The 21,137-nt window shown below is 41.1% G+C and overlaps 1 protein-coding gene across 1 annotated transcript; it reads right to left on the reverse strand.

Annotated features, from left to right (window-relative positions):
- Positions 1–9,116: 9,116 nt before the first annotated feature.
- Positions 9,117–20,278, reverse strand: LOC132461309 (cytochrome P450 2K1-like). Its single transcript, XM_060056360.1, has 9 exons — positions 20,018–20,278; positions 18,969–19,131; positions 17,181–17,330; positions 16,908–17,068; positions 16,486–16,665; positions 16,260–16,401; positions 10,731–10,915; positions 9,756–9,897; positions 9,117–9,655 (listed from the first exon to the last, which is right to left on the reverse strand). The coding sequence occupies exons 1-9, from the start codon at positions 20,222–20,224 to the stop codon at positions 9,468–9,470; spliced, it is 1,518 nt and encodes a 505-aa protein (XP_059912343.1). The 5' UTR covers positions 20,225–20,278; the 3' UTR covers positions 9,117–9,467.
- Between the last annotated feature and the right edge of the window lie 859 nt (positions 20,279–21,137).

Genomic DNA, 21,137 nt, shown 5'->3' on the forward strand with positions numbered 1-21,137 from the left:
AAATGAACATGGTGTAGGAAGGCTGTCTCTGTGGTGTAGGGCCACATGCAGGAGCCTTGAACATCATCATGTTGTTGGACTCACTGGGGACTGTGTTGGAACGATGCACAAGGAGTAAGGTGCAGGTCCCTCGGCAACATAGGAGATCAATTGACGGTTCATCTCGCTGTGCTGCAGGACTTAATTGTTTAATGGACCATTGAGCATCAGGCTTTACAACATCTCAGCCAATGGTCCCTCTCTCTCTCTCTCTCTCTCTCTCTCTCTCTCTCTCTACTCTACTTGTTTTAACTTTTTTAGTTAAAACATTATTTTATTCTTTAAACATTACTAAGTATTGCCACTTATCTATATGTATATCATAAACCCATAGGTACACTGTACGTGTCATTCCTTTTACTTTCTAGGTTTGTTACAACATGTTACTCAAGGCCAGAGAATGATAGTTTGTCAGGGTTTATGGATAAGTGGTTGAAAGGGAATTTATACATTCTTTGTTTGAAAGGGAGCGAGGTATATATTACGCAATACATGTTTACACTTTGAAAGAGTTCAACATCAATAGAAGTATTCTTCTGCATGGTTGAAATATATGCAAAAAATTAAGGGCAGTGGGTTTATATAGATATTGTGAAGAGTGAGCTAGTTTCCCGGTTCCGGTAGACTCTCTTAATACATACATGGAAACAACCTCACTTCGGCCGAAAGACCACGAGCTATACCTGTCTGGCTACATAAACTGACCGACTCACAGAACTGACCAAAAGTTTGCAACAGTGCAGTCTGAGAATGAGACTTTAAAACTAAAGATCCAACAAATCGAGGATCATGGCAGGAGATTTAATATCCGCGTCTTTGGGATTTCTGATGGACTTGAGCAAGGAAACCCCACTTCATTTATGAACTCTCTGCTCAGTGAGGTGACTGCGGTCAAGTCAGCCGTCACTTCGAGAATGGCAGTCAAGCCAGCGGACTCAGTTTTTTCTGTACGCATATATACTAGCTATTTCGGTAATAGCGTCTCAGAACTGGTTTAAAATAAAGCATCCGTCGGGTACATACCAAAAGACCAAATACTGTCAAATGAGTGTACAGACTGTTGAATGTATTTCCAAAATAAAAGCCCAACTAATTGACAAATATGAGACGTAGCCTATTAAACATGTGTTTGGATAAAATTGAAAAAGTAACTCCCTGTTGTCAGAGAATAATTCCACATCAGGGTATTAGTACACCAACCCATAGTGTGCCCCAGTAAGTTTTAAGACATTCTGTAAAGTTTGAAATCAAAAGCCCTCTCAATGTAAATATTTCTGATGCACCTCATTTCTGTGTATTATTCAAATTTCTAGTTGTGACATGAAATTATACCTGCTTCTGTTATGTATGACTTTAAAAGCAATTTTAAAATTCTATGACTGGGTTAAAATCATTACAATTAATTATTCCTGTTTGATTTTCCATATTTCCTTTTGCCCCTATGGGCCAAGCAAGTTGGCTTCATTGCTGTTCACATGATCCTCACATGGTTTAAATATTTTAACAATCAATATTTTGCTTTAAATTGAAAGTTATTATTTTTCTTTTGTAGTGTTATTATACTGATTTTGTAGTGGATCAGTATAATTTGATCTTGCAAGTATGTAAATTCTGATGAGTAAGACCAAGGTCGGGACTCGGGGTCGTCTGATTACTTTACAGGCCAGCCCCATCTTTGCAGAAACCATTTCACCCCACCTGGAGTTCCACCATTTAACCTCTAGGCGGTGGTATAGGGTATAAATAAACAAGGGTAAACGTGTGAAATGCATTGTTTTAAGCAAAATGAAATTTTTACTTTAGCGATTTAAATACAGACTTTAAAGATATCAAGTAAGACATTTTTTTGACTACTAGCAACTAAGTTGTACTTTTACGGTATACATTTTACGGAGTAAATCTATGTCAAAGTCTCTTACAATGAACAATATTTTCTCCTGACTTTTGGGTCAGTTAAAAATGGTTTCTTAAACAAGTAGTTCAGGATACATTTACTGTGCTGGACTAAGTTCTTCCTTGATTACAATTTTTTTCAATCTACAATCTAAGTTAAAGTCCCTTACAATGAACAACATCGCAACATTTTCTCCTTTCTTTGGTGTGGATTAAAAATGGGTTCTTAAACAAGTAGTTTAGGACAAATTTACTGTGCTGGACTAAGTTCTTCCTCGATTACATACGATTTTTTTATGTTAAAGTCCCTTACAATGAACCATATCGCATATTTCAAATCATGGTATAGTCTGGGTATAAAATAAGTCTCTTCAATCAATCAATCAACTAGTTACAGCACAAATATGACATCCCGTTAACACATTTATTAAGGTTCTTCCAAGTAAGACATGGTGAAATTAAAACCGAACTCTCTTGATGAACCCTTACCCTCAAAAATTGATACTCTATACTTAAAACTCTGAAACAAAGGTACAAAAAATTATTTCCAAAACATATAAGGTACTTATGTATTGTCCAGCAGCCAATACGGATAAAACAAGATAGAGATGGGAAACAGACCTTCAGACTCAAATAGATAATGCAGAATGGTCATAAATCTGTAGGAAAATAATTGCTCATAGAACTTAAGACATAAATTAGCTCAATTGAAGATGGTGCATAGGACATGTTACACACCTGAGAAACTCAATAAAATGCATGACTAAATATATTTTCTCTGTTTGCCCTGCAATAAACAACAAAATTCTGGAACTCTGTTCTAAATACTATGTCTAGGTGCTTACAATCTCATATTCCTCCCTTACCTTGTCTATGCCTCCTCGGTACAATTACAATAAAAAAGTACATTGACTTGGCACGAATAGCAGCCAGAAAATGCATAGCCATATTCTAGAAATCCACAGATCCTCCGTCACTGTTAAACATCTCTTACTTACCATTGGATAAAATTCATTACAGTGTCAAATGTAGACCTCAAGATTATGGCAACCTCACAAGGACTTTATGACATCAAGGGCCCTATCTTGCACCCAGTGCAATTTACGTTCCACACCGACGCATGTATCGTTGCTACTAGTTTGCACCCGGCGCAAAGCTGATTTCCCCCCGCAGCAAACTTGCACCACTACACTTGCGCAGGAATGTCGGAGAAAAATGATACATGGTGCTATCTTACAGATCGATTTTGCAATTGCGCCACTGACAGAAAAATCCTGGTTTAAATGCCCTATAGCGCAGTTGGTGTTGCTATTTTGACGTGCCTCGGAACTGTAACATAAGCTTACACACATGTAGGCTATACACAGCACGAACCTGCAAACAATTAGCCTAATTGAAGTATTATGATGTCAAAGATTGTTCATATGTGTGAACAATCTAATAAGTAGATAAGTAAAAAAAAAAAGAACAATCTAATAAGTAAAAAAATAATAAGTAGAAAATGCATTTCCTGCAGAAAATGCGTTGAGTGCTGTAGTACAAAGTGAGGTTGAAAATATTTTTTAATAAAGCCACATAGATTAAGACAAAGAAAAGTTCATTGGCTTAAATCAAGTGAAGCGATTTGAACAGAGTTCAAAAGTCTAAATGGAGTAAACAATGTACATGCACACCATTTAAAAAATGTAAATGGTTGGAAACAAATAAATTGACAGCTGAATGAAAAGCGCAAAGCATTGCAAAAAATGCAGAAATGCAAAAGGAATTGAACTGAAGAATCTGAAATAGCCGAAATTGTATGTAATCGCCTTAGCCTATGCTAATTTTCCAAGCCTTATTAAAAGTTGTCCAATTGGGCGGGAAAATCGCAGAATTTGGCAACGCTGCCTGAACTTTGTAAACAATAGTCCAATTGATCGAGGAAAATTGCCCAATCTGGCAACACTGCCTGATTCATACCTCCGGATCCGGACAAAATCCGTCTGTCCGTACTAAACGTCTCCGGGACTAGCCTTCATACCTCCGTCAGGTTTCAGCTTTGTTATAGATGTTACGCAATACATCCTCTAGAGGGCAGTGACTGTCGTGTCACAAATTACCGGCATCGACAATCGCAAACATGGCATCTGTAGAGGAGATGATTTTGCTTTGTGTCATCCGAAATCGTCAAAAAAAAGGCGCAAAAAGTGTAGGCATGCGCCATTTTTAAATGACCAGTTATGACTCTTTGCCAAAGCAGGTGAACAATAAAATAAAAAGGTCAGGTATATAGTATAAGTATAAAACGTTAAATACAATATATATATACATCTAAGCTATTATACTACTCTCTATTTTCACGAATGGTTGCACTTCTGACTCTATACTGCCGCCTCGATATCCGTTGGTATTGCTCCGTTTCTCCCAGAGCACTCCGGATTCGTAAGCTCAGATGCGACGGACCCACTGACGGACAAAACAACCTCGGGGACCGGATGAAAGGGTTCCTAATCCGTATTTACCGTAGGGTGTGAATGGGCCTTCAGGCCCCGTGCCCACTACCTCCGTCCGTTGACTGATCCCCATTGACTTTGAATGGGGACGGACGCGCAATGCATTGTGGATCCGTCCGTTCCGTTGGAGCCTTCGGCTCCGTCAGAAAGTTGAAAAATGTTCAACTTTTCGGCAGCGACGGATCCGTCATCCAATCAGATCGCTGTACAGTTGCGGATTGACGCCCTGCCCTCATGGGTAAAATCCTCAGTTTGTCGAAACTCATGCTAATGATCATGTGTTTTCCCCGCGTGTGATTTGTTGACCATTATGTTAATTTTGATGTGCCTTTCCCCGGACGTGATTGGCGTTTCTGCATCGGAGGGCCGAGGATCCGGGAGGATAAAGCACGGGCGAGCTCAACATTCACGGCAGCTGGCCATATTGGGTCTGCGAATGGTTATTTGTTGGTTGATCGAGGTTCTTGTTAATTGCTACACGGGAACTGGGCCAGAGTTTTGTTGGAGGTTATCGAACACCGACTCGCAGCTATACTTTTGTTTAAAACACTAGACGCAGGGGTGCTGTTCCTCTCATGTATTTTGGGAGCTTCTTCTTGATTATATTCATTTCTTTGATTTGGACAGCACCCAATGGTCCTTTTCCTTTTGTAGTTTTGCCTCCTCTGTTTGTGTTAAATTGATTATCCCATGCTCTGGGCTAAATAAACAACTTCCAGTTAACCAAAGACATCTGGTTTTATGTTTTATTTGTTGCGTATGCAAATTTAAGCACTGTGACGCGACTCGGGCTCTGACGATACTGGAAAGCGGGAAAGCGGGTCATCTTGCATCGCAACAAGCAGGAAGAAGCGGGAAAAACCCGGCGAAGCGATTTGATTGGCTGACGGATGCCTCTGCAAAGACTACTCCCCCATCAGTCAGCATCGCCTTCCTACGTCCGTTGACTGACGGTGCAGTGGGCATGTAGGGTCACACCCCTTGCCCACTGCATCCGTCCGTTGACGGATCTCATTGACTTTGCATGGGGCGATCCCGAAATGCATTGTGGGTCCGTCTGTTCCGTCGGCTTGCGTTCAGAAGTTGAGAACATTTAAACTTTTCAGGCTGCGACGGATCCGTCGGCAAGTACCACTCCCCCATCCGTCAGACATGCCTTCCGTAGTCCGTTGACGGACGGATGCAGTGGGCAAGCTGCTTAACCTCAGCGTAAATCAATGAGACCAACTGAAAATAAGCCGACATGGAACTTAAACTGTGATTTTGAGAAAAGTATAAGTGAATGGAGTCTATAGGTGAAAAATTAAGTTGGTAATAAGTTGTAGGCCTACATTTAAATCAATTCATCTGCAAACAACGTACAGAAAACACATCTTGACACAGACATCGTGTACAAGACAGAGCATGTGAGCGGAGCGGAGCGTGGAGCGGGTGGTGGAGCGGAGCGGAAGAAATAGGTTGGAGCGGGTTGGAGCGCAGAGCGGTTTTAAATTCAAAGGCCGGAGCGGGGATTTCACTCCGCTCCAGTCCGCTCCGATGGAGTTTGGGAAGTACAAAAGTAAAAATTTGAGCGGAGCGTGGAGCGATTTCGCCGGAGCGGCAGGAAATTTAAGATGAGCGCGGAGCGGTTTTGAGCGGAGCGCCCTGGCACAACGTTGAGCGGCAGAGCGAATGAGCGGACATCCTCCTGAGCGGGGAGCGGGAATTGCGCGGCGCTCCGCTCCGCTCACATGCTCTGGCGCATTTCCACTGCAGGGTGCGGAACGGATCGGATCGCAAAGGTGCGGGTCGGATCGCGTTTCCACCGCCAAAAGTGGGCGTGACCCGGACTTTGCCGTACCCGTTCCGACCCCATTCTAGGGACTCCTCCGTTGCGGTACCCAAAACGAGACCAGACGCCTGAAAGGGTACCCTGGAATTCTAGCTACACCCCCCCTCCGTTGATTGGTCGACAGAATCGTCACTTCCGGGTGACGCGGGGATAAAAACAAACAAACAGTAGCCTCGAGGTATTATTCTTTACAATTAACATGTCGCGTAAAAAGCTTGCTTGGGCGAACAAGGAGGTGGAGACGTTCGTCTGCATTCTTGCGGAGGAAGACGTTGTTTACGATGTTTACGTAGCTGCCGCGGCGATTGACATCCGGCCTACCACCAAGGGTACTGTCGGCAGTGGAAACGCGACCTCGGAACTGAGCTGGGCTATACTGCCCCCTCCCTACCGCCCCTTTGCGATCCGATCCGTTCCGCACCCTGCAGTGGAAACGCGGCAGTACAAGACCCATGACTTTTAGGATTGAGTATTTGATCGTGAGGAAACATAGTTTTACCGCGAGTGAGTGTTTAAAAGAATGAATGAATGACGGTGATGCTTGGCGCGAGTGTGTCTGTTTAAACACACGCAAACTAAACATGTAAAGTATAATACAGTCCATGGCAATGCTTAACAGTGGGACGCATGCATATTATGAACACATGTTGATAACGATAATGTATACAATACTGGTAAGAAACAATGTTTATTAATGTATTGCCGCATATCATTAAATAGACCCACAGTTGCGGCCCCAGGACCGCATATATGGTTCACATTGCAGCATTCTTCAAAGAAAGTAGTCCAATCCGAATCGCTTTTAACTTACTTTATTTGTTAAAGTATTTCGGTATGGTAACTATGGAGCAAAAGGAGGGGAAGTGTGTCTAACACGTGTTGAGCGACTCCCAGCTGATCAAAACTCTAACCCTTAAGTCTGAGCTGCCTGAAGTTTCTGCATTCTCTACTTCTCTGTAGACTGTTATGTTCAAATTCCACGCGGCCTGTGTGAAGTGGGCGGAGCCGGTGTGACGTATTAGCCTCTGCTTCCTCACTTGTCTGAGGTGCTGCCTTCTGTGGATGGACAGGCTATTGCAGCCTTCAGTAAGGTCCTGCTCCCCTTGTGGCTATGTATAGTATTTACGGCTTATATGTTTGGTCCTGCTTCCTAGTGGTTATGTGAGGGTAATACAGCTTGTGTGTTTGAATCTTTCCACTGCTACACTGATGACACCCAACTCTACATAAAAACAAACCCAACCCCCTCTGCAGCCCTATCCACACTTTCCACCTGCCTGGAGAAGATAAAGGTGTGGATGGCGGCTGACTTCCTGCAGCTCAATGTCTCAAAAAACGGAAGCCATTCTTGTTGGCACTCCACACTAGACTAGATCACCAACATCAGCTTCTCCGGGCCACGACATCCACCTCGCATCCTTAGTCACTAAGCTCGGTGTCAGAATGGACCCTCACCTGACCTTTGAGGCCCACATTCAACATCTTTGCAAAACCTCCTTTTTCCACCTCAGGAACATTGCAAAACTCTGCCCCAGACTCACTCTCCCCAATTCCGAAAAAACGTGTCCACGCATTTGTCTCCTCCAGGCTGGACTACTGCAACGCGCTCTTCATCAGGATCCCCAGCAAGAACTTCCAGCGGCTGCAGTACGTCCAGAATTGTGCTGCCAGGATCCTGATGGGGGTGCGGAAGTAACACCACATCGCACCCGTCCTCAAATCCCTCCACTGGCTTCCTGACCAGTACAGGATCGAATTCAAGATTTCCCTTCTGTCCCACCAGTGCCTCCATGGCACTGCTCCCCTATACCTCAAAGAACTCATCACTCCCCATTCCTCCTCACGCCATCTCCGCTCTGGACAGGCCAACCTCCTCCAGCTTCCGAGGACATGGCCCCGAACTATGGGTGATTGCGCCTTCTGCCCAGCTGCACCCAGTCTGTGGAATGCTCTCCCTGACCATCTAAGGGCCCTGCAGACTGTGAATTATTTTAATAAAGGCCTAAAAACCCATCTTTTTAGAAAAGCCTTTGGCTAAACTGCTATATTAAATGATTATTTTTCTGTTATTTTCTTTTTAATCTAGTTAGTCTTTTATGTTGTATTTAGCTTTTAATGTGCATTGTAGCACTTTGAGATCATTGAGTTGATGTAAAGTGCGTTATAAATAAAATTTATTATTATTATTATTATATCATATATGTGTGAAGTTCTCTTTGCCGAAATCTAGATGACGACTCAGTGTTTCTGAAGTTGTAGAAGAAAACGCTATTCCATGTGTGAATCAGGCCATATTATTTGGACATAAACTGAGCCATTTGAAGTTTGAAATTCATGTGGTCAAGCATCTGTCTCAGGGGAGACTGCTAACGTGCTGTCAAAATATATATTCTTAAAGGGGATGAGAGATGGCACTCTCATTGGTTTATTGCATGTTACGCCAAAAACACACCTACGGGTATTCAGTCAGACCAACCCATTTTAGATTTGCGTTGGGCGCAAGAGTAATTTATCTGCCGGTATAATAGCAACAGCGGCAGAAAACCGCCCACAAAGCCACTTTCGTTTTGGCCTTCTCACTTTCGTTTCAGAACATTAAATTAGGGACCTAAGACACAATGTATGCATTTATGTATGTAGATATTACATGGGAATTGGGAAATGTATCACTGTGTGTTAAAATATTGTGTCAGTGCTCATAATAAAGATATTATAAGAAAAAGAGTAGGCATAACATATTGCCATCCCCTGGCTGGAATACCGATTGCATTCATTCACAATATAGAGAACATACATTTTTCTTTTATTTGACGTTTCTCTGCAGAGCTCTAACCTCTTCAAACAAACACTGTCAAAATATAGCTTCTTATTTCTGGAATGAGAAATTTGTTCTTATATTAAGATTAAAAAGATTAATAATAATAATAATATAAAAAGATTATATAAAGATTAATCTTACTTTTTTAAATCCAGCATTTTGTCATTAGATATCCAGTAAGGGTAATTAAGCAAGTAAGGATTTTTTAGGATTTTTAAGTATAAATTCCATCTAGATTTAAATTAAATTCTTCTTTAAAAATACATTTTCATGTCTATGTATAGTAACTGTTCCTCAGACACACAAAGCAAATTATGAACTACAAAAACAGCAAAAACACCTGCATACAATTATTTCCAATTTCATCCAACAAGCATGGTAATGCCACAAGAGGTTAGACATAACTGACAGCACACAACTGGTGGAGTGACGGATTGAGGGTGAAGCCCACTGCTGGGGTCAGATCCAGCTCCTCCTCCGTCACCCCGGGTGGAGGAGTGAATCTGAAGCGTTGAAGGAGGGAGGTGAAGAAGAGGAAGAGCTCCATCCTGGCCAGACCCTCACCCGGACACGCCCGGCGACCTTGGAGAATACAAATACAACACGTTTATCTTTATATTCATCCAATTCATTTGAAAAGAAGAGTTGTACTGTATTGTGAATATAAATGGGTAAATCCTACCAGCAGAAAAAGGCATGAATGCGTCTCTCTTCACAAATCTCCCTTGCTTGTCTAGGAAGTGTGCAGGGTTGAATGTGCTTGGGGTTTCCCATTCATTGTCATCATGAAGGACAGATGTCAGTAGTGGATACACAGTGGTCCCCTGGCAACACAGAGACAGCACAAGTCATGAGCCAGCGCTGGACATCAGCTTCAAGTCTGTGTCCAGTTAGTCCAGACTAGCTTCAAATATAAATTAAATTATAACTTTTTATAATTGATAAATAGTCACCTATTCATTAAATTTAAGTTGAGTCTGCAGGATTTATTCTCATACTACAATAACAAGCCTGTATTTGTTATTGATGATAACCTCCAGCATTTTTCTTTTTTTGTCATTTTTCCTTTTTTTTACAATAAAATCTTAAATTCATTCTGAGTTATGTTGCCGTCACAGTTCAAAGAATTTCCCCCACAATCGTTATTAAGTCTACTTTTTTTTTTTAACGTAATTTTTGTTGTTAAATCGTAGGTAATCTGCGCTTCATGTTCGTCATGTAATGAAACTCCATCTGTAAACCTTTGATTTGGACTGTGTGGTGGCCCAGCCGCTGAGCAGTGCCACATGGTGGCCACAAAGGCAGGCAAAGGCAGCCAAGGGGTGTGCTGCTGGATGGAGGGTACTTCCCTTAAAGCTGTGTCATAGAGACCCCGCCCCACTCAGGTGTCTCAGCTTACCATTCACAGGTGTGCTGAGTTAGCCCTGCAATCAGGGGGCCTTTTAACTCCACCAGAACAGGCTGAACACAGACTGGCTGGAGAGGCGTGTGAAGACCAGAGACACGTTCGGCCAGTCTCGAGGCCACATATTTCTTTAGTAAAAGTAACTTGAGTAAAATAAGCTCTGAATGCATCTTGTGTGAAGATTAAGATTCATGTCCACCTTTTTTATGAAAAATACAAAGGTCAAGCCACAATTATTGAGTTTAGTCTAACCTTTCTGATGAAGAATCCCTGGAAGTTGACATCTTGCGTTGTGACATGAGGAAGGGCCACAGGGAGAATGCTAGCCAGTCTCTGGGTCTCATGGATGACGGCATCAGTGAAGGGCAGCTTCTTCCTGTCCTCGACCCTGACCTGACGACTCCCTGTCTCCCTTCTCAGCTCCTCCTGGACCTGAGCTAGGGGATGTGCACAAACAAAACCACAGACATACTTTTGGTGCTCAGTCTTCAACAGCTAATAGTTAGTTTATTAGTTTAAAAAATATATATATGTATAGATATATATTTTTAAACTAAAGTACTGTTTCAGGTGTATTCATTTATGAATTCATATAATTTAAACATTAACAAGGTTCCAAATGTACACTTGGTTAGCCTTACTTTTAGGACCAAACAAAGTAATTTAAAGTCAAAATAATTAATTCCAACGACACATCAAATAATTGTAATAAATATAGCTGCGAGCAGCAATAACCAGCGTGAACCACGTAGCCCAGCATGAATTTGGAGAAAAAATTAGGAATTGGTGAATTCAGTGTGACTACTGCTGGATTTTATAGAGCCATAGTTGAAACTCAATCCTCTGTCCACTCCGTCAGCACAGTGTGAGGTGGTTCCCCAAGCCAATGATTTTGTTTTTGTTTTGTTTGTTCTAATATATTGCTGGAAGGAGCTTCAATGTAGACGTGCCCATTCAGCCCATCCAACCAAACCATGACTTTTGGAGGACAATGCCAGAAATCTTAGACCTTTACTCAGTAGTACAACATAGACATTCAGTTTGCTCATATTATTTACCCGATGGGAATTGACACATAGGGCCCGGTGCAACCGGTGCGGAGCGTTCTTTTCCCTCCTCAGGCACGCGTCACTAAATTAGGGAACGATCTTGCGTCCCAAGAGGCGGCTCAGCGAAAGGCGGAGGCGTGTTCTGGTGCTATTTTGCAGTTTCAGAAAACAATTCTGCCACAAACCAGGAAATACCTGGTTCAACGTCAGTGGCGCGTTGTTCAGATGCTATTCTAAAGGCCAATTTTCACTGGAATCGGCACGGAAGCGGCACGGAAGCGGCACGGCAGCGAACCGGCTGTGTTCTGTACTGCAATCCCCACTGGAAGCGGCACGGACACGTTCCGACTATGGCTCAAGACGTGCATAATTATAATAATTATTCATACAATATTATTCATGAGTTATATTCAAACCCTACATAATATATATGCATCAATATTATAACCCATTAAATACGGTAGACCTATGATTTCTAGATGTCATGGCAACGTCCACTCGCGACACTGGACTTGCGAGGCATCGACGCGGACTTTCATTTCTTCTTTGCCACTGATTAGCTATTGATACCATAGATAGACTGTATAATATTACAATACCCTGTGAATTGTATAGGGATCGATGTGAGCTCATGAATATTCATGAACAAAGGCAAACTGATTGGCTGTAGTCGTGTTCTGAGACACGGCAGCGAACCGGCAACTTTCAGAAATAGAAGAGGCAAGTATCGTTAACGAAGTGCCGGTTTGGGGACGGTTCCGTGCCGTGCCGGTGCCGTATCCAGTGGAATAGCCTACGTTGACTTTAATGGTTTCTATTATTTTCGGTGAGCGATTCGCTGCCGTGCCGCTTCCGTGCCGATTCAAGTGGAAATTGGCCTTAAGGGTGCATGCATAATGTTTCTTGTGCACCTCGCATACACTTTGCTTCTCTCATCTACCTAGCCACACATTCTTGGTAAATTATTTGAGAAAGAACAGCTGATACAGCGGTAATAAGTTGTATTTTTAAATCAATGCATCTGCTAACACCATACAGCGAACACATATTTTCTTAACTCAGACATTGTGTACAAGCCCATAACTTTTAGTATTGATGAGTATTTGATCGTGAGAAAACATTGTTTTATCCGAAGTGAGTGTTGAAAAGAAAGAATGAATGAATACGGGCGCGAGTGTGCATATGTGTAAAGTAATTAATGTATGCGGGTGCGCGTTTGTGCATCCATCTGTTTAAACATACAAAAACTAAACACGTTACGCATAATACAGTCCTTGGCAATGTATAATAACAGGGGGACACATGCATATTAGGAACACAAGTCGATAACGATAATGCATACAATACTGGTAAGAAACAACGTTTTTTAATGTATTGCGTGCATTAATAAATAGAACCACAGTTACCGCATATTATATGTGTTAAGTTTTCTTGCTACTTTTCATGTTATACAAAAGGGCTTATCAGTATATATTTTATAAGTAGTTTTGTCATGGTCCATATGATCCAAACAGAAAGAGGGTTCATAGGGATTTGAGTCCAATACAGCAGTTCTCATGATGATTGGACAAATTGTCTAGGAGGCGATGATAAAAAATGCCAACCTAATGACAAAGTGTGACAAAGTGTTTGCTTCCAAATGTTTACAACTTTGGGGGCCTTACTGCATAGAAATTGAGAAAATATTTGATACATTTTATTCTTCGGATAATGAGGGGTCATCTGAGTTGGTTTGATTAGAATTTGTGACTTGGCCTGAGATAAGATGGGAAAAATAGTTTTTCAGTTAAATAAAATTTGTGAAATATGTAGTGAGGCAGAGCGCAATGTTCCAGATTGGAAAAGTGTAGGCCATGAGAAGCTGCATCATCTGGCATAAGGTTGGGAGGGTGGGTAAAACGGGTCGAACGTAGCCTTTTGAAAACCTTTACCCATTGGTGACTTGGTTAAATTAGTTCCTATTTCCAGATATTTTGTTTGCAAGTGAGCCAGAGAAACATGACAAACTACGGGATATGGCGGAATAATAACATATTTTCTCATTCGGCCTAAAAAAAAATGTTGGTTTGGTTCCGGTTTCCGACCGACCCTGTCAATTTATGTGCGACCTAAATTATTTTATGAGCTTTAAAAAATAAATAAAATAAAATAAAATTGATGCAAACTATAATTACGTTTTTGTACAGCACCTCTTCATTCTGTACAAGGATGAGCGAATTTTCTCATTTTTAAATGAAAACAACCTACCTATCATTCGCTGGACACCTTTAGGCCTCTGGCGGCAAAATTGTTATGAGAATCGCCTACATCTCACTAGACCAATTAGAGCCTTGACCCTCAACTGTCCCAATGTTGGTTTTTCTCAAATCAGACTTTTGGGCTGCCAGATCTACTCAGACAATGGAACCCATTTCACCGGAGCAGTCTGCGCCGAGGTAAGCCATATGCTGAACATCACATGGTCCTTCCATTGTCCGTATCACCCCCAATCGTCAGGGCAGGTGGAACGAGCCAACAGGACACTGAAGGAGCAATTGGCGAAAATGCACCAAGAAGGGACTCCATGGGTAGACGCGATGCCCATCGCCTTGTGCAGCATGAGCTACATACAACAAAGACGTTGGACTGTCCCCCTACGAGGTCGTGTTTGGCCGATGCTTCAGTTTCCCAGGCTCTGTTGACTTGCGGACTGCAGACGTTCACCTGACATCGGACGCTCTGATGAACTACTGCATCCAACTCTCAGAGACTCTCCAGGTGACATCAAACCAGGTCAAGGAAGCTTGGGCAGAGCCCCCAGAGGGAGGACACTCGTTAGTGCCAGGGCGATGGGTTATGATCCACAAACCACAACGACTAGCATTAGAGGCCAAATATGAGGGGCCATACCAAATTCTATTAGTTACTCGATCCGCTGTTCTTGTAGCTAAGAAGACAAAGTGGATAGATAGTATAGTGGATAGGTTTTGGCTTATAGTGGAATTATACCCATGAGGATAATGTTGCTAATGTTATTGCTGCCAAATTTGGTGTGACCAGGATGTTTCCTGTCCTTTTGGCGTTTGTGTAATTTACGGTTGAGTCCCTGGAGACCATCCAGTTTGGACTTTCAGAACGTTTCCGATACCTTTTATTCTATTAGAGTTGGATTGGCTTGAATTGGCATTTGGCTTGGGATGTGAAAAGCAGTTTAGTTGATTAGAGTTTAGAGTGTTAAAGTCCTACGTGCAGGTTAACCGGAAGTTTTGATTAATATGTACATAAAGCATAATTTATAAAATGTCTCAAATAGTGTTAAAGTCCAGTTTTTGTCGTTTTGGGCAGTAACGGTTGTTTTCCAAGCCATTCAGCGATGATAATAATAATAATAAACTTTATTTGTATAGCACCTTTCATACACAGAATGCAGCTCAAAGTGCTTTAGATTTTAAAAGATTCAACACTATCAGGAACATTTAACACAACACTAAAAGAAAAATTAAAAGGAAAAATAAATAAATAAAAGTAATAAGAATTACCCAACCCGTCCTCTGTTGCTAAAAGCTCTCATATATGTTTTTAGATCTTTTTTAAAGATATCCACTGAACTCGCCTGCTTGATGCACAGAGGTAGGGTGTTCCATAGCTTTGGTGCATAATGGAGAAAGGAGGACGTCACGTTGGGGAGACGTGGTGGAAGGTAGTCTCAGCCTAGTACTAGAACTATGGCGTCTAAGAGGTGGCAAGCACCACAAATAACATGTATGATGGCCCACAGCAGTATAATTTCGAATCTGTCGGACGTGAGAGGGCGAATGAGGAATTGCCGAGACCTGATGGTGGTCAAAGCCAATTAAATGCATGGTCAGAGGAGAATGAGTGGAGAGTTGCTATAATTTAGCAACGCAGCAACGAGCGCTGGAGCTAGTCAATGAACAGCAGTGCATACAATAACGACACTTTTATAGCACAGAGTGAAAGTCAACGTTTTCTTTATAGTGACAGCGATTATGTCGTGAGTACCGGTAAACTTAGTCAGAAGATCTAGAAATAGAAGGCATAATGCTAGCTATGTGCTAACTTAGCCTATCGGACACGCAATCAGTGCACTTGCAAATGAGTGCCTGCAAGTATGACCGATCGTGGTGTGACATTATTTAACCATCATTCTACCGCAAATACGACCAGACAGATGTACATTGAACACATACACAAAGCACATCGTCCTACCCGGCGGATGCTGACAGACAGCCCACAAGAAACCAAACATCACCACATGGCTAATTTGCTTTGGGATTGGCTGGCTCCGCAAGGCAAATAATAGAACATATTTAATTATGTTAAATATCTATCCATCTATCCATCTATCCATCTATCTATCTACACATGTGTCTAGTTTTAATGTGATGTATTTTGTGTATGTCCAGTCAGACTGGACATACAGCCGAATCACCTAAATGAATTCCCAACGATTTTTGTAGTTTGGTATTAATAAAGACTTGACTAGGCTATCTATCTATCTAGGCTATTAATCAACAATTAGTAGGTAGGGAATAGCCCCTGAGACCGAAGGTTTATTTGTTGTTATTAGTGGAAATTTTGCGATGAAAACAATATCGAGTTTGAGATGTCAACTCATCTTTAGAAATGTTGCAAGTTTGACCCATTGGTGGACAAAATTGGCAAAAACAATAGATTTGACACCTTACAATAATTCAGCAAATAAATAAAACGACATGAATGTCTTTCTCACCCTGAATTTGTGGATACTTGGCCATGAAAAGCAGAGCCCATCTAAGTGATGCTCCTGTGGTATCAGTACCAGCAGCAAAAAGGTTGCCGACTACAGTAATCAGATTCATCTCATGGTAGAGAGGGTCTGTTACACAGGAGTCCTGTGTTCAAGTAGAAACCATACTGTCACTCCAATGTATACGTAATGTGCATCTAAACAACTTTGTGTTGCTCATCACGCTTACCTCATCCTTCTGTTTACGGATCAGAAATGAGTCAATGAGACACCTGCACATCTCTGGGTTCAGGGAGATTTTCAGTTGACGGATTAAGCCCCTGAAATGATTGTACTGAACTTCAAAATTATTCTTCAGGAGTTTGCGATTCTTAGTCCATCTTCCCATCCAGGGAAAACAGTTGTACAACTTTCAGTGCAATAGAAAAAATAGAAAAAATAAAACTGTTTGCTCATAAAAATGCACAACATACACATTTAATATATGAACTCCACACTTATTAAACATCACAATCCAACTGGCCTCTAACTTAAGAATACATAAAGTCTCTGTAAAGTATACTGCATTGAAGTCACTACTCAATTCCTTAATTCTTTATTAAACATATTAATTTACAATTCTGGACCTATGGCTAATTACACAATGCTTACCTGCATTGAGGCAGTGCCCATAATGCGCATAGACTCATTTGATCTTTTCACCATTTTCTTAAACTGTGGGTCGCTGTATTCAAATCTGCTACCAAACACAATAGATGAGATTATATTGGAAACAGCCAGGTTCATCGGTTTTGATGTGTCAAATGGCTGACCTGTAAGGTAAGATTGTAAACATGAACAAGAACATTAAATGGACACCCTTTTAGGTAACATCAAAGGACAATTGTCAGGTTAAAAGGGCATGATACATTTACCATGATCTACCTTTGTGATTCTCAAACACCTCTATCAAATAGTGGCATTCTTCTAGGATTTTATCCTCTGCTGTTCTCTTGCCCATCCCATAATTTCTGAGGTTAGACAGGGCAAAGCGCCTCATCTCTTTCCAATTATCTCCATTTGAAGCTAAAATCCCTGAGAAACAAATTCAACAGTCAACATACATTAATATATTATGTCCTTGATATCATAGGAAGTGTAGCATGTGCTGGAAATGTAAAAAAAATTGCTGTAGGAAAACAAGCAAACTATTTTGGCTTTTTAAAAATAATAATAAAATGCTAATTAATAATAATCAATAACAATCACAACAATTTTGAGTCAGCGCTTGAGTTATTTGAAATACTGTCCAGTGCTGTTGAACGAATAACACAATCAGATTTGGGGTAGTTACTCAAAAAAAGTAATGAGTTACTTATTACTAGTTACTTCTGTAAATTGTAATGAGATTACTTTACTTGTTACTGCATTTGAAAAGTAACTTCACTACTTATTACTTTACTTTCCCGTATCTTAATGTACTGTAGATACATGGACAAATATCATAGCCCTATCATCACTTAGTATTTATTGCATATAGAATTTTATAGCGTTTTGGTAGAATCGGCTAAAAACAGCAAACTTAAGATTGCGTATACATGCGTCTTTTTGCTCCCAAACGAACATCCTAACTCGTTATCATATTAAACATATCCCAGATCCCATTTACACCGGATTTGTCCTGCACTTAAGCTTCGGTGAGACATGCTGTTACTTTATAGGGTGGCGAAGTCACACCTTTTCCGGTAGAGCCCATTGGACCTATGAGATCGAAAAATATGAATGGGCTTCAATGGAGAGAAACTAATTATTTTCTGGTCCCAGTCTTTATATGCCCTGGATTACACATGTTGTTTGTGGATTTAAATGATAATTTCGATCTCATAGGTCCCATGGGCTCTACCGGAAGGGGCGTGTCTTCGCCACACTATGTGGTCCAAAGGCTAATTGAACCTGATCTATTTCGCAAGCTATGACATCGTAAATGTGTCTTCCTCTCACCCTCTTGCAGGCAAGACTAGCCTTCTCAAGTTTTAAATAATGCTGTCTATCCAGTGTAGTGTCATTCCTAAGTAACTTTTGTTGTTGACGGACCAAATGTCCACGGTGGTGGACACATGATCCAGGGAGGACTCGAAAATTATTTTGAGCTTCGATTCCATGTCGGTATAACACCAGTTCAGGTAATGGGGAAATGTTTTCCTGGATGTCGGATGTTGGCTTGCGAGTCGCGGGTATTTTATCTAGTATTTTTCTTAATCGGGGCGATTCAATAGTCGACAGGGGAAGCATGTCTTCTACAATGAACCCTGCAACCAGCCTGTCTTTCTGTGCCACCTGCTTCTGCGCTCCAACACTTGAACACTCCTTCGCATAAGCAGCTACGTCACTCAAATCGATCGCTATGGCAACGTGCCGAGGCAGGCAGATCAGAACTTTACACGCAGGCAAACACGGCTTGGGTAACGCAGGAAAGCGCGTTACTAAAGTCTAGTAAAGTAGTGTAGCTACCGATATTTATATTGTAATGCGTTACTTTACTTTGTTACCCAAAAAAAGTAATATCGTTACTGTAACGCGTTACACAAATGGTAAATGTTCTACCAAGTTGATCACTCAAAATAACCAAAAAGTAGGGGCCCACTCAAATTGATTAGGGGGCACATTCAATGTTAAATAGTGTTATGTACCAGTGTCCCCCCCAACATCCCTTGTTTTATGCCAATGCTATACCATGTTGGTGGTTGATGTCTTCAGAAACACAGCTTATGTATCTGTCTCCAAATTCATCGGCATGGTCCACCAGAGCCTGTTTGACTGTTTTGTAACCGGCCAGGACAACCGCTTTCTTGGGTCCAAAATAAACTGTGAACACCGATCCATATGTCTTGGAGAACTGTAGTTGGAGTAAATTCAATATAAATAGAACACATAGAATATAATTGTGAACAATGTATGAATGGATCTGCAGAGAAATTGTAGATTGGTGCATAATTAAATTGAAGTAGAATGTATTTACTCAAATTTAATAACAAATAGATTGATTTCAAGACGGAAAGTGCATGTGGAGGTGCAATATATGCCCATTTGGGCTTATCTAAAACCAAACCCATAATGACACAATAAAGTTCTAAGATAATATAACTTTAGCTTTTTTTTCTTTTTAATAATAAATAATTCAATTCAATTCCATTTTAATTGTATAGCCCTTAATCACCATTAAAGTCTCAAAGGGCTTATCAGGCCCTTTGAGACTTTAACCCTGACCCTTTTTTTTTAATAATAATTATACGTCATGATAACTTTCTTTTTATAAAGTCATGTTATGTATTAACCCTATACACATCCATTTAACGGAATATAAGATGACACCAAAAGTTGAATGTCAGAAAAAAAAAAAAAAATCTCTGGACTAAAACATTCAAACCATTTATAAATAATTTACAATCTTTAAAACACAGACAGTTACATTGAATTATCCCGCAAATATAATGTTATATATCATATAAATATTCATTCCACAGTATAATTATAATGTAGGAGAATTGATGTGGTGATAATGAAAAGCCCATACAGTGATAGCATCACATTTTTACTTTAACGTTAGACTTCTAGCGTGTTCTGTACCTTTATAATCGCACAATCCGCGGCCCCAGACTTGGTTAGAAACTTGCAGAAAGTTTTGGATATGTTCAATAACATGGGGCGCGTCAATTGCCTTTCATAGTTCATGCTGACTATTTTGAGTAACTGTTGGGCTTACTGTAACAGGACAAACCTACCTCTATCAGGGTGTTGTGTGGCCTGTTCAGATCCAACTGCAGCAGGTTTCCAAGAAGAGGAAGTCCTCTGGGTCCTGGAGGCTCCTTGTGGTGGACATGGAAACCCTGCCTGGAGGAGAGGAAATAGAGGAGTAGCAGCAGTAGAACTGTCCATATGAGGACACAACCAGGAGTCTGGACAAAGACCAGGCCTTCTAAAACAGACATACTGCCTCCAAGCTTGACTGACTGGTGTGAGACAATGGTTCCTACTTGGTCCCTTAAAATCAAATCTCCACCCCTTACGGCCCTTAAGGCTTTTTTCCTTGAAATGTTTATGCTCTGGTTACCATGGAGGGCAAAGGGAACAGTGTGACCGTACATGTCTGCAGCCCCAGTACCTGGCTAAGTTTATTGAACTCTGTGTACGTGGGTGTTAGGCCTTGGGCCAAGTAACCGATGTCCTTGTTCGAACATTCTCTACCTCTATACCAGTCACTGTAATGATTGATGATTGGGCTTTGAGTAAAAGCATTTAATCTTATTATAGCAGAGGGTCACTCAAAGCCTGGTTGGTTGTATTTTGGCTGATTGTGTGTCTGGTTGTGTGTGGGGTGATTGTGTTTCTGGTTCTGTTCGGGGTAGTTGTGTTTCAGGTTGTGTATCTGGTTTTGTGTCTTGTATGCGGTGGATGTGTGTACTCAAAACCAGTGTTGCCGCATCAGTATCTCGTAATTACGAGCTCTTTTCTCATAATAACGAGATACTGATGTCGTAATTAAGAGATCCTGGTGTGCTAACGGCTAAATAAGGTGTGAAACTTTTTTCTTTTGGTGAACGCCATCGTACTATTCACCTACGGCCTAAAAAAGTATTTTATTTTACATTTAGCTTATTTCAGGTAAGAGCAAATGCCGTTTATTAATGTCACTATACTCAACATTACAAAACGATTAGCTGCCACATCTGGTAAAGTCAACAGGCGTAGGATAGCCTACTTACATTGTTTGTTGAGAAAAGATCTCGTAATTACGAGAAAAGATCTCATAATTACGAGAAAATATCTCGTAATTATGACATCAGCATCCCCCCTCTCATTCATCAATAACCCGGCTGGTTGGCTGCTGGACGGCAACGATGA

This window comes from Gadus macrocephalus, chromosome 7 (genome assembly GCF_031168955.1).
Source record: "Gadus macrocephalus chromosome 7, ASM3116895v1".
Classification (NCBI taxonomy): domain Eukaryota; kingdom Metazoa; phylum Chordata; class Actinopteri; order Gadiformes; family Gadidae; genus Gadus; species Gadus macrocephalus.

What these genes read in the sequence shown, in the direction of transcription:
- LOC132461309 (XM_060056360.1), bottom strand. Translation starts at nt 20,224, where the DNA reads ATGTCTGTTTTAGAAGGCCTGGTCTTTGTCCAGACTCCTGGTTGTGTC. An exon ending in AGGGATTCTTCATCAGAAAG is followed by an intron (nt 9,898 to 10,730) that starts GTTAGACTAAAC and finishes CTGTGTTGCCAG; the next exon opens with GGGACCACTGTGTATCCACT. An exon ending in ATTCATGCCTTTTTCTGCTG is followed by an intron (nt 9,656 to 9,755) that starts GTAGGATTTACC and finishes GTATTCTCCAAG; the next exon opens with GTCGCCGGGCGTGTCCGGGT.